This window comes from Pleurodeles waltl, chromosome 3_1 (genome assembly GCF_031143425.1).
Source record: "Pleurodeles waltl isolate 20211129_DDA chromosome 3_1, aPleWal1.hap1.20221129, whole genome shotgun sequence".
Taxonomy (NCBI): Eukaryota; Metazoa; Chordata; class Amphibia; order Caudata; family Salamandridae; genus Pleurodeles; species Pleurodeles waltl.
Genome location: NC_090440.1, coordinates 1,553,908,734 through 1,553,921,109, shown reverse-complemented (window position 1 = coordinate 1,553,921,109; position 12,376 = coordinate 1,553,908,734). Strand labels below are relative to the sequence as shown.

Genomic DNA, 12,376 nt, shown 5'->3' with positions numbered 1-12,376 from the left:
TGAGAAACAAAGGGGTGTTTTTTTTAATGTCACCTTCATGTTAAAAGTTACCTTAAATCTGATGGTGGTCTCAAATGGAAGTTAGTATAGTGGCTAGTGAAACTGAAGTTAACCAATGGGACCACCAGCCTTGCTACAGTGAAAACAGCAATTTCGTGTTGTCACTGTAAGCGTATGTTAAGCAAAAAAATAACTTGCCTTTCTTGTTTATTTTAAGCACCCTGACTGATAGGCTACCAAGGCCTTCCCTAGTGGTGGATTATTAATATTAATAAAGAAAGGATTTGCGATGGCAAAAGGGTTTATTTTGCGATGTCCAGTTGGCAGGTTCACAGTGTCACATTTTGCTTGTTCACTAAAGGGGTGGCGATATTAAGTGCTGCAGTCCATTAAAGAGCCCAGAGTACCTCTTGTACCATATACTAGGGACTTATAAGTATGTTAAATTAACCAATCGAGGATTAGCCAATTGTACACATACTTTGGGTGTCATTGCACATTTACTGGGGCCTGGACAGAAGAGTGGAAAAAGCAGGAGCATCACTCAAAAAAGTTAGGGGTGGGGGTTGTCCAGAAAGAGGCTTTTGCCTTAGAATCCTGAAGGTTTACTATGGCAATGCAGTGGTCAGTCTAGTGATCACCAAAGTCAGAAATAATACTGTGAGTATTATGAGGCATAAATGAACATTAAGAAATATCTCTCTCAGTCTAGTATTCCAAAACAGTCACATTTTAGGTAAATGGTTGCTGCTCCCCTAAAACAGCATGGCTGTAGAACGTGACCATCCAGTGAAACTCCTCAAATAGACAAATGAAGAACTGGGTTGTTTTTGTCTTTCTCAAGAAAGATAGCCTAAAAACGTTATCTGGATATTTTTCTTTACTGTAGCACAATGCTCTTAAAGGGGATTAATCTGCCTAGTCCGGTTTTATTAGCTGACACATTTTCATACTCCATGCTGCCAAGTGAATATCAGTTGTAAAGACCTAACTACAGAATCTGAGTCAACACTAGCAACATTTTTGGCTGTCCCCCGAGGTCTCAAATTTCAGCTAATTTATTTTGACCAGTTGGACAGCAGCAACCTAAACTGGGATACTTACACATTGATTTGATTCCCTCCAGGCCTTATCAAATTTGTAAAACAACTTCTAAATATACAACAAGTTTGGAAGTCAGGGTGGTTATGATGGTGGAACAAACGGTAGTCAACCAGAGACCATGGCTCTAGGAGCAGAATAGCATATCCATGTAGATGGTGTGAAGCACCGTAATATCAAAAATTTACAAATTCAGAAACCATGCTGACAAATCGAGCAACCTGGGGCTGGATCTGACTTGCCCCTGAAGCAGTTCCAAACGTTCTGGTAGAGTGCCTGAATGTCTTGTACTGAGAAGCTGATATGTGCAAACACAGCTGGTGAGCCAGTGTTAATGCTCTGAGAATGAAAGTCACACTGAAGCAGTTTGCAGTATCAGTGGAATTGTCAGGTAAACATATACAAAAACACTGTACCAAACGGCAAAATTGAATAAAATCAACAATGTGCTGACAGAGTTGCACAGAGGGCCTTGGCAAATGCTTTGACTGGTCCTTTCCTTATACATATTAAAATGTATTTCTATAAGTGTAGCTGGGGGAAGGCTAGTGTATAAATCGAGGGCAAAGTTATCATTGTGTGTTGAGTCAACACTCAGTTCACATTGTTAACGTACCCCAGCACACTCTATAAGCTATCATGCCTATGGTTTTTATTCTATTAATCTGCCATCACATTCTGTGATTCTCAAAGTCTTAAATCTGCCTTGTTAACGGTATAGTAGTATTCATAGGTAAGATTAGGAACATAAAATGTGACGCACTACAACAAGAGAAATCAAATTCATACTTGTAATCTTTCTTTGCCCTTCATAATAAAGTTTTACTTATACAAATGCAGAATTACAGTGCGGTCTTCCATTTAGTTTATAAATATAAAATGATCATCCTTTATAAAATGTAAACAGACAATCGCCAGCAGGTTTACAACATGCATAATATTAAACAAGTATGGGCAAATAAATTATCACAATAATGTAGCTTACTTAGTCAAAGCCCATAAGTACTTAATATTCGTATAATGAACTTTTACAGCATTCTTATAACTAAGCATACAAGATGGTATATGTACATCTTACAAGGCTATTCAGTAAATTTGAACAGGCTGCCTTTAAAAAGTATGGAACAGTAGTCACATTTTTTGGGAATTGGTCACATCATTTTACATGCCACATTAATTCACTTGCAATCCAGAACATGTACAATCATCTCTTTAAAGATCTCCCAAGGAGTATGTGTTACAAGAAAAAGAAAATACCAAAGCAAGTTAGACTTGTGCTGCAAGCTTAGCAGAATTGTGTGATATCACTCAATACCATTCACAGAATGTAAAAGATACACTTCACAATTTTACTATGTATTACAAGATCAATGCAACTGATAACATATAGCTTTCCCATTTCCTAATAAAAGGTCTTGTGGAAATTAAGTTTTAACAATTTAAACTCATAACGATTTAAGAGGTAAATTTGTGGCTTAAAATGAAACTATAACTGTTTATCGTATAGCTCATCAAGTTGCTAACATTACAACCATTAAAATGTATCATAATATTTCTGTTTTTGATAAGTGAGAATCTTTGAGAAGTAAAATCTTTAGATTGGCCTCGCAACCAGTCAGTGGAAACTCCCACCAGCTATCACGCCTTATGGGTAAGAAAAAATAGGAAGGCTTACATTAATATTTAGTATACCAGGGGAGTACTGGAATAACAAGTCTTTAACAAACTTTTGTCCATTATTTTACTTTTACCTGGAATTTGAATGTTTTTTTTTTATAAAACAAAAAAGCTTCAGGCATGTGACTTAACATGTCCCTCAAGGGTGTTCTTTTAGTAGCCCGATTTCCACAATTGTTCTGTCACCACCTTCGACTCGTAGAGCACATTTATAAAGATCAGTAATCTCATTATGTAAACTGCGCCACACTTATTCTACAGCATTACAATTATAATTTACAAAATGTTGTGTTGTCATGTACATTTGTTTTCTACTCATGCGTGTTCTTGATACAATGTGATATGTGGTTTTCATGTACATGGCATACTTGTTTAACCCTGTGTATGTGTTGCATGCATTCCATATATTAATGGCGTATAGCTAGAAAAATAGTGTAATTCAGTCCCTAATTTGCACTATATTGTTGCTGTTCATTTCACCTTCCTACATATCCTGTGAGAACAGAAAACATTGTAAAGCACTTAAATTCCACCAGGTAATAGCATTTAAAAACAAAAAACAAAAAAAAGAGGTTGGTGCACATGCCACATTTTCAGTTCCAGTTAAATGTCAACTATTTCCTTGGAGGTGTATGAAGGTATGGTAATGCCATACCAGTATGTTCGTGAATACTCAAAAAGTTACAATGGTGTTGGCCAGACCTCATTTCCATTTTGAGAAACGTATTCATTACTATTAGATTGGTTTAATAAAATAAAAAAAATAAAAACAAAAATGGCAATTACTTACCTTCAATACTAGGTGAGGGAAAAAGCATGATGATCAACAACGGAAGAAGCATAACTCCATCCAACATTGTAAAACTGCAAGAAACAAAAATAAAAGATTAAAACCTTACTTAAAATAAATAAATCAACATTTGAATCCTGTGTGGGGAAAACAACAACATAATACTGCAATTCTAAAATAAAATAATCAAGAGCAAAACATGCAAATGCACAGGATTATATTTTATTATGAGAAATAGCTTATAAAAACAATTAGTAACTGAAAATAAGACATAGATGTTTTAATTATGATAGAGAGTAGCTGTACAAACAGCTATTCTATGCATCTTACCAGTCAGGCAAATGTGCTGCCTTTCATCTATCTCAAAATATTGACAGATTATCAACATTGTTTTCTAAATACTGGAATCCATTTTCTTTTCCTGCAGACCCTTCAGCTATGTGTTTTTGTACATGCAAAGAAACACACGTATTGGACGAATACCACTGGCCCCGATTAACAAGAGTATACTACTCAAACCACATGCAAATGGTTATGCTGGCATGTGCTTTACTACTTTTGGGGTATTTGTGCAGATTCACTTGTCTTTCATGCACACAGTAAACATGACGTAATGTACAAGCACATCAATAAGGTACTTCTAGTCACTGCCGACCTGAGCAATTTTTCCTAGCTTTGTAGGAGAACTCTGAGCTCAATGCATATAATAGAGGTAATTTTAAAGACGAAAAAGAAAAAAACACAATGCCCCTTATTTTAAAACTTTTTTCCTGTGAAAAATCTTTTTTTTTTTAAGCAAATGATAAAATAAGGTGTGCTTGTGAAGGATGGGTATCTTGACCCCATGGTAATCACAATGAGCCAAAGTCAGTTTTCAGACTGTTAATCCCTGCCATGTGCAGAAAGGACAGTCTCGCATTAACCTTTTCCATGCTAAGGACATATTGGACCCATCCATCACAGAAGTGTTCCTGTACTGTGGACGGCTCCAGCACTTCCTGGCACTAGAGGCAGGAAATTCCTTTCGTGATAGCACCAGAGGGGTTTTCTTTTGCTATTTTCAGCCTCAGCACCTACAGAAGAGCTTCCCCAGCAACTGAAACTGCTTCACCTTTTCAATGGTGTCTTTCCCTAGTGGCCCCCGGCTAGAGGATCGTCACAGAAGGGCAATCCCAAAGCTGGGATCTACCCCCCCCCTAGACACCAGAGACTATTTTCTGTTTTTGGGGGGGTTCATGCTCAACCCCATCCCCAAAAGGGTTAACCCCCCCACCCCCCCCCCCCAACCCCCAGAGACAAATTGGAAGCAATTACCTCTAATCTGCCCCTGGGGGAAAGGGAGTAGAAAACCAACTAGATACCAGGGTGTGTTTTTTTCTTAATAGAAAAATGGGTGGAGGAGGCACAGACAGACATCGGCCCCCAACTCTCCCAAATCACTCCCAGTAGTCATTCTGCCTTCCGTCAGGGCAGACAGGAGATGTTTTCCTCCAATCTGCCCACTAGACCCCAAGGGAATGTATCTGCAGGTGGAGGGGAACTAGGGGGGGGTCCACAAGGCAATGGGCTAATGCTTCCCTCCTCCCCCCAGACACAAAGTCTTTCCGCCCCCCACCCCATCTGCTCCACCGCCCTATGACCCCACCCTCCCCCAGGGAGATTGGAGTTGATTATCTCCAATGTGCCCATTAGATGCTAGGGTTTTTTTTAATAGAAAAAAACAGGGTCAATGAAACCCCCACTGACCTTGGTTTGGTGTGTGCCTGTCGTGGACACTAGGCCCAGCCACATAAGTGGGGTAGCCCATTTATCGGGACAAGTGGAGGAATGCTGGGTGGTAGGCATTTTGGGGATCCCTGAGGGTCTGGAAATTTTCATCACTGAAATGCAAAATAAAGTGTAATTTTAGTCAAACGTTGAGACTTGTACGGCACTGTGGGTAGGAAAATGTTGTGGGTCCACATGAGGCACACCACCCTGGACTCCCCTGGTTGTCCAGTTATACAAAATGTCTGGGTTTGGTAGGTTTCCCTGAGTGGCCCTGTGCTCGGGCCCAAACACCGCAGCGACTATACCCCCGTCCATTTTTAGACAGGAAATGTTGAGGTCTCCAAATTGTGTTGTGGGCCCTTTTGTGTCACAGGCACTATGCCCACCCACACAACTGAGGTACTAGTTTGATCCGGAGACTTAGGAGAATGCTGGATGGTAGGAAATGTGTGGCTTTCCACAGATTCCAGAACTTTCCATCACAGAAACGTGAGACAATTGTGTTCGTTAGTCCAGGTTTGAGGTTTGCAAGGGCTTCTGTGTAAGTCACCCCACTCTGGATTTCTCCCGGTATCTAGTTTTTAAAAATGTGCAAGTATGCTAGGTTTCCCTAGGTGCCATCTGAGATACGGGTCCGAAATCCAAAGCTACCCACATTACAAAAAAGGGTCAGTTTGCAGTGGAAAAATGTAATATGAACATGTTGCATGTTGGGCCCTTTCCTGTCCCGAACCCTAGCGCTATCCACACAAGTGAAGTGCCATTTTTATTGGGAGACATGTTAGAACATAGAATAGTTGAACATTTGTTACTACCAATTGCATTTCTTTGCACTTGTGCCTTCCAAATGTAAGCCAGTGTATAAGAAATATGAAATCTTCAAAAATGCCCTTTGAATCATATGCTTTAGATATCCACAAATTCCAGAAATGTGCATTTAACCACTGCTCCTAAACTCTGTATCTGGTGTCCATTTCAGAAATGCATACGTTTTTTTTATATTCATCTTGCACTCTTTATATTTTACCATATGAATTGCTCTATACCTGATACACAAAGAAAAAACATTGTAAGGTGCAGCTCCGTTGTTGGCTCAGAGTACCTCAGGTTCACAGAAAACCTATAAACCCTATATATCCCCGCAACCAGAAAGGTCTACCCGACGTAATGGTATATAGCTTTTGGAAACCAGCCACCATGACAAGAAATTATTGGTGGAAACGTCATCACGAATTGCCTTTATTTCCTACTTAATTATAATATTTTTTTCATTTCAACAGATTCTTTGGGAATAACTTGAGGGATCTGCACACGACACCTTTCTGAAATCAGAATTTTGCCTACTTTACGGAAAGCTATAGCTTACCGGGATCACACATGGGTTTCACACCAATTTCCAAGACAAACTATAAGAAGGTTGAATGCACACAAATTAGGACAAAATGTGCTACCCATTTGAAAAATGGCAAAACTGTTGCAATTTGTTTTTTTGATTCGGCTGTGCATGCTCATAAAAGCTGGGAAGGTGGTGACTTTAGCATAGCAAACTGTTGATGGCATCCTCTTTCAGGAAAACAGGCATTTTTTGGCGGAATACTTTTTTGCTATAACGCCCCCCCCCCTACCCCCCCCAAAAAAAGGCTATAATCTGGCAATTTTCTTAGACCCCTCTAGCGGAATACACAAATCCCACGTACCTTTAGAATTCCCAGGATGTTTGGAAAGAACAACACAAAATTGGCCTTAATACCTTACGCAGAAAAAAAGTTTAGAGGTCTAAGCGTGAACTATCCCAAATAACCAATAAATAGGCTTAGCATTCAGGGGGGACTGGGGAGGGGGATGGGGGGAATACTTATTAGCAAAAAGGTTAACAATATACCCAACCCCTAATTCAGACAGTAAATGCAAACTCCAACATTTGGGATGTTGTGCAAGAGTACAGATCTTGGCTGTGTACGTAAAGTCATGTCTCATTCACAGTGAATTAATTTTCCAAGTTCTTAGATCTTTCAAGGAAGGGCCCACTTTGGCCTACTAGTGACAGCTTTGGGACCTTGGCTATGTACTAAAAGATATGACTCGTTAACAATGCACAGAAGCTTCTAATTCTCATATTGTTAATGGAAGGGCCCACTTTTGGCTTGGCTGTGACTACCTAAATACGTTAGCCATTAACGCACTGTTGAACACTCTCGGATTGTTTACTGAAAGGCCTATATATTCAGCTGTTTGGGGATCTCTGTCATGCACTGGTAGTTATGTCTCAACTCAATGAGTAGACGTTCAATTCTCAGACTGCTGATGCAAGAGCTGCTCAAGGTACTTAAGCCTTTATTTCTCAAATTTGGAAATAAAAGGTGCCATATATTTGGACAGTTTGTGACTGGCTGTGGAACTCTGTCATGTACAGATAGTCTTGTCTCATGGACAACAAAAACTGCCCACTACTTCTCATAATGGCTGTGGAAAAGCCGTAACAACTGCCTCTTTGTCAGTTGGCGACAACTATGGCCGTGAACCATTGTTCTACTGCTAAGGCAGGCAGCTCATTGGAACCGACTGAGTTGGAAGAACACAAGGCATGAAGCAAGTACAGCTGCTTACAGAAACTTCACAACCGACTGGATAGAGCATATCGGGCTAGTAGGTGTATGTAAAGCTAATCTTTGAATAGATTTGAGTACCTGTACATACTCTTAGCATGCCTCTGCCTGGTTCCCGCCCATGTGGCTGATGCTCCAAGACAAGGCCGGTGTCAAATACTCTGACCAGTCTTTCCTGCTGCCATTCCTTTCTTGCTACAGTGATACTTCACACTATCACAAGACCTTGGTTGTCAAAACGTAATGGACATGTAGCTTATTATAGGACCCTCTACTCCTATAAACAATATTGCATATCTGACTTCACCAGAAGCACAGGAAATTGTTTCAGCCCCGCTCGCAGTCTCAATCACAACTAGCAGGCAGCATGTACCTGTAGTGATATTTATGTTTTGACCACTGACTCCATGTTGCACTTAGCCTAGCAGCACACAGTCACATTAGTGACCACCAGATTCATTTTGCCTATTGACTATTTTAGCATTAGCCACTGCCACGTTAAAAGCTGCAAGTAGTTTTCCACATTGTACAATGTGCACATGTTTTTATTTTTCATGTTCTTTCCCACTAAGAGCATAGGCTGATAAGAATGTACTAAGATCAGAAACGGTCTTGTTTTGAATTGGCACCTTGGGATTGTGGTCCAGTCCCGGCAGACCTCAGGCATATCCAGGACGCTGGAGTGTGTCATCCTTCAGGTAAGGATAATTGCGATGTGAAATAATAAATGTCTTCTTTGGAATAAGAAGTGCATTCCAGAGATTTTGGTCAGTGCATGAGTGTTTCAGCTCGGTGATTAGTAAAGTAAAACAGTACCACATCTCTCTTTCACCACAGCAGTAATGTATCACCCTTTTATTAGAGCCCTTAGGGGCCCAGGAGAGGCCAACAACTGAATGGGCACACTAAACTCCTTTTTCAGCTCTACATGGTTTCTACCATGTGGAAAATTAAGATGTTTACAGTGTAGAGGCATTATCTCTAGATGACAGGAGGGTAACCGCTTAATAGACAAATTGCTATATGACCAATTCTTTCTTCCTCAACAAATTTCTACCGGCCATTGAACATAGTCTTCTGGTTTTTGTTGCAGGTTCCTTTCACTGGGGCAGAGCTGAGACTGCCTGGACTTTTCTCCACCAGATCTCTCGTGCCTTGCATGCAGTTTTCCCATGCTCATGCTTTGACTCAAACCAGCTGCACTCACTAATCAGGTCAAGCAAGACAAGGCTCATTTGGCATGCAACTCTGGAATAAGACTCTACCCCTACACACTTTCGGGTTCTTTCTTACAAGTATGTCCTGTGTGGAGTATCTGTCACAACTGAAGTATACCTTTTATTCACTTGGCGTGGTCAAGTAAAATGAAGGTGAGCTAGCAGACTGCTTTCCTAGATGATGAGGCCAACACACGCCTGGGCTATACTCGACACAAAACTGTTCACTTACTAAAGATGTCAAAACTAGCTGCCTTCCTAGCACTTCTCTTTAGTGTCTTAAGAGACAAATGATTTTCTGCACCATTTCCAGTTTGAATGAGTTTACAGTACATGCACACTGCTGTGATAAGGCCAGTGCTTAATTCGAACCAATGGTTGCTAGTGGGGGGGCCACAGCACTTATTTTTAGGGACTGGCACTTCGTTTTCCTCTTCATGCATTTCGAGAGAAAAATACACAAACAGGAATGAAAGAGGAAGAGAAAGATGGAAAAACTCACCAAGGGCGAAAGCAGGGAGCAGCAAGAGAAAGATGGGGACAGGGAATGTCTCGTTGTGGATTTAAAAAGGCATAAGGTGAGTTCAGACCTACAATACCTTAGTATTAGTCACCCTGACATTTATTAGTGCTTCCGAGCAGCGCTTTGGTAACTGTCGCTCATTATTTTACAAATTAAGCACAAGGTAAGGCCTCATGAGACCACTAAGACAAAAAAGATGTTATATGCAAATGCATTTTTTCATCCAAAAGTGCCTTTGATTTCCATTTTGATGAGCCACTTGGTCTTGTCCTCTACATCCTTTGGTCTTGTTGAAGAAAGAATGGTGGACTTGAAGGGAGCTGCTGGGTTCTATTTAGATAGCACTCTGCTTCCAACCCAATTCTGTAATGCCTTGGGGAAAAAAACATTTTGTTGAGGTAAAACCAAGTATACTGTCCTCTCTGCACAGAATCTGGACTTCTGCCACATGAGCAGAGTCGACTTTAGCTCTGGTGGCACCTGGTGCAACAACCTTTTTGCCCCCTCCCACCTTCAAATGACCTCCACCTCGGATTCCCTCACTACCAACTGGCAAAAGTGCCCGACATCTCTACATTTCCTCTATCTCACGTACATTTCATTTGTTTTAAAGCACTGATGAAGGATGGCTTTACTAATCTACCCAGCTATCCACATAAAGTACAGACCTGTCCTTTGCTGCAGGCATATTAACCCTCTGCGCTACTCTATGGTGAGTCAAAATTACCAAGAGACAAAACTCTGATTGCTCTCTAGAAGGAAAAATAATCATAAGACTTATCTCTGCATTTGTATTGCTCCCTGAAAGCTGGACGCACAAGGAATGCTCCCCCGCCCTTTCAGGTCAGGGCTCAGTGCGGCCGCACCCCCTTCCCTCTCAAAGCCAGCCCTGCACATGAGTACCTAATATTATTAGATCTAGTCTTTTGACAATGGTGGAATTTTTTTTAGTCTCAGTGTGTGCCCTGTTTTGTGGCTCATGTTGCAACACCCACTTTCACTGTGCAGTTTAAAAGTTTATTGAGCATGCCTGCAATCTAGGAGGACCGGAACGTGAGTACAGTTAAGCATTTAAATTGTATCATGTGCCACTGATGAGACTTTGTGCAATTGGAGTTCAAGCTCCAATTCTGGACCTCTGATTTGCTTGCGTCTTCCTCTTTTCCGATTTCGGCCCATCAGACCATTTAATGTGACGCCCTGCTTAGCAGTATGGGTCTCGTGTTTGCTTGAGTTAGAGCTATTAGCATTGTAAACTCCTAACTGGACTTTTCTTGTCACATAAATTGAAAATGAAAAGTAAAACAGTTTCACGTAAGCGAGCCGATTCCCAGCGCCACGAGCATCAGCATGAAGAGACACACAAAAGGAAAAAGAAGTTTGTTTGCAGTCAAACTTATCGGCAAAAGTGCAATTAGCCATGTAACAGGGGCAATGGCCAAGGGGGTAACAAAACCTCCCCAAGGAGGGACAAATTTACCGATGCCATCAAAGGATTTTTGAAGGGCAAACCCATTAACGAGTGGTAGTGATTGGCGTCAGGTGGGCATGGTGAAAAGCTCAGATACATACCAACACGTCAGAAAAGCAGCGCTTGCGCGCTGCTATGCTCAACCTAATAACATTAACCTAACACACGCAGGCTGTAATAAAGACTCCAGGTGCATAACCAGAATACACCTCCCACTGCGAAACAAAAGCAAAGAGATGCCTGTGAGGGACAGCATTTTTTGTTTTACATCCTAAAAGTGATTAGAGCTGCAGCACCTAGTAATAATGAATGTGATCACATCAATCCCGAGACAGCAGGGGAGCAGCATGGAATTAACAGGAGACTGTCCTAAAACCTTTAAATGGCAAATTGAGATATTGGCATCCATAGATTGGGGAAATAAACATAAATTTAACCAGTTTTAGGTCTGCAAAAAAAATAAAATAGAGTTGCTTGATTCACGCATCTTGAGTCCACTATAAAGGGATGTGCTGGACGTTTGAAAGTTTTAGACAGTCCCACAGTGATCATAATGTGATGGCATAGCCAGAATTGTACAGTATTATAATGAGCAATGTGTAGTACTCGATAAAGTTTCAAAGCACTGAAAATAACAGATGTTCCTATCAACAATTTTATTGTTACTCAATTTACTAACCTTGGAAGGGTGGACGTCTGAGTGACTCCTACGATTCATCACCACCTTTGTCAGCAGCAAACATTCAACTCAGTGACCAATCTTACTGGTCAGCCAGTGTGTCATGGTATTTCATTAATCAGGCACAATGGTGAACATTACTTTTCAACTCAAGTTTTTGTTGTTTAAGTATTGGTGTCCCAATACTATTTGATTCCAATTGGATTACCAAGGCAATCAAGCTCTGCACTTCACTGTCTAAGAGAATAGATAGAGCACAGACAAGACTAACTTGAGGTCACAGTAATGGAGCTGCCACTCAGTATGACCCTTAAATCTCTCAATGTCTGGTCAGATCGGTCTTAAAAGTTCGAATTTAGAGAAGAGAGGTGTGAAATAACTCTCAAAATCATACCCCATGACTTTTGTGTTTTACTCTGTCCTCCAGCTCCTGCTGGCATGAATGTAGCCCTAAGTCACTCCTCAGGCCATACTTTTTTCTCCGTAAAAAAAAAAAATGTGAATGCCTATGCTTCAGGACATGTACCATGGCTAGATGCATA

General features: G+C 40.8%; 1 protein-coding gene across 4 annotated transcripts in view; it reads right to left on the bottom strand.

Annotated features, from left to right (window-relative positions):
- Positions 1-12,376, bottom strand: part of ACVR1 (activin A receptor type 1) — a 397,514-nt gene that overhangs the window by 219,410 nt on the left and 165,728 nt on the right. For all 4 annotated transcript variants that reach the window (XM_069225144.1, XM_069225147.1, XM_069225148.1 and 1 more), the window contains one exon: positions 3,569-3,642. In XM_069225144.1, the coding sequence (XP_069081245.1) occupies positions 3,569-3,642 (74 nt within the window). The remainder of the gene's footprint in view (positions 1-3,568; positions 3,643-12,376) is intronic.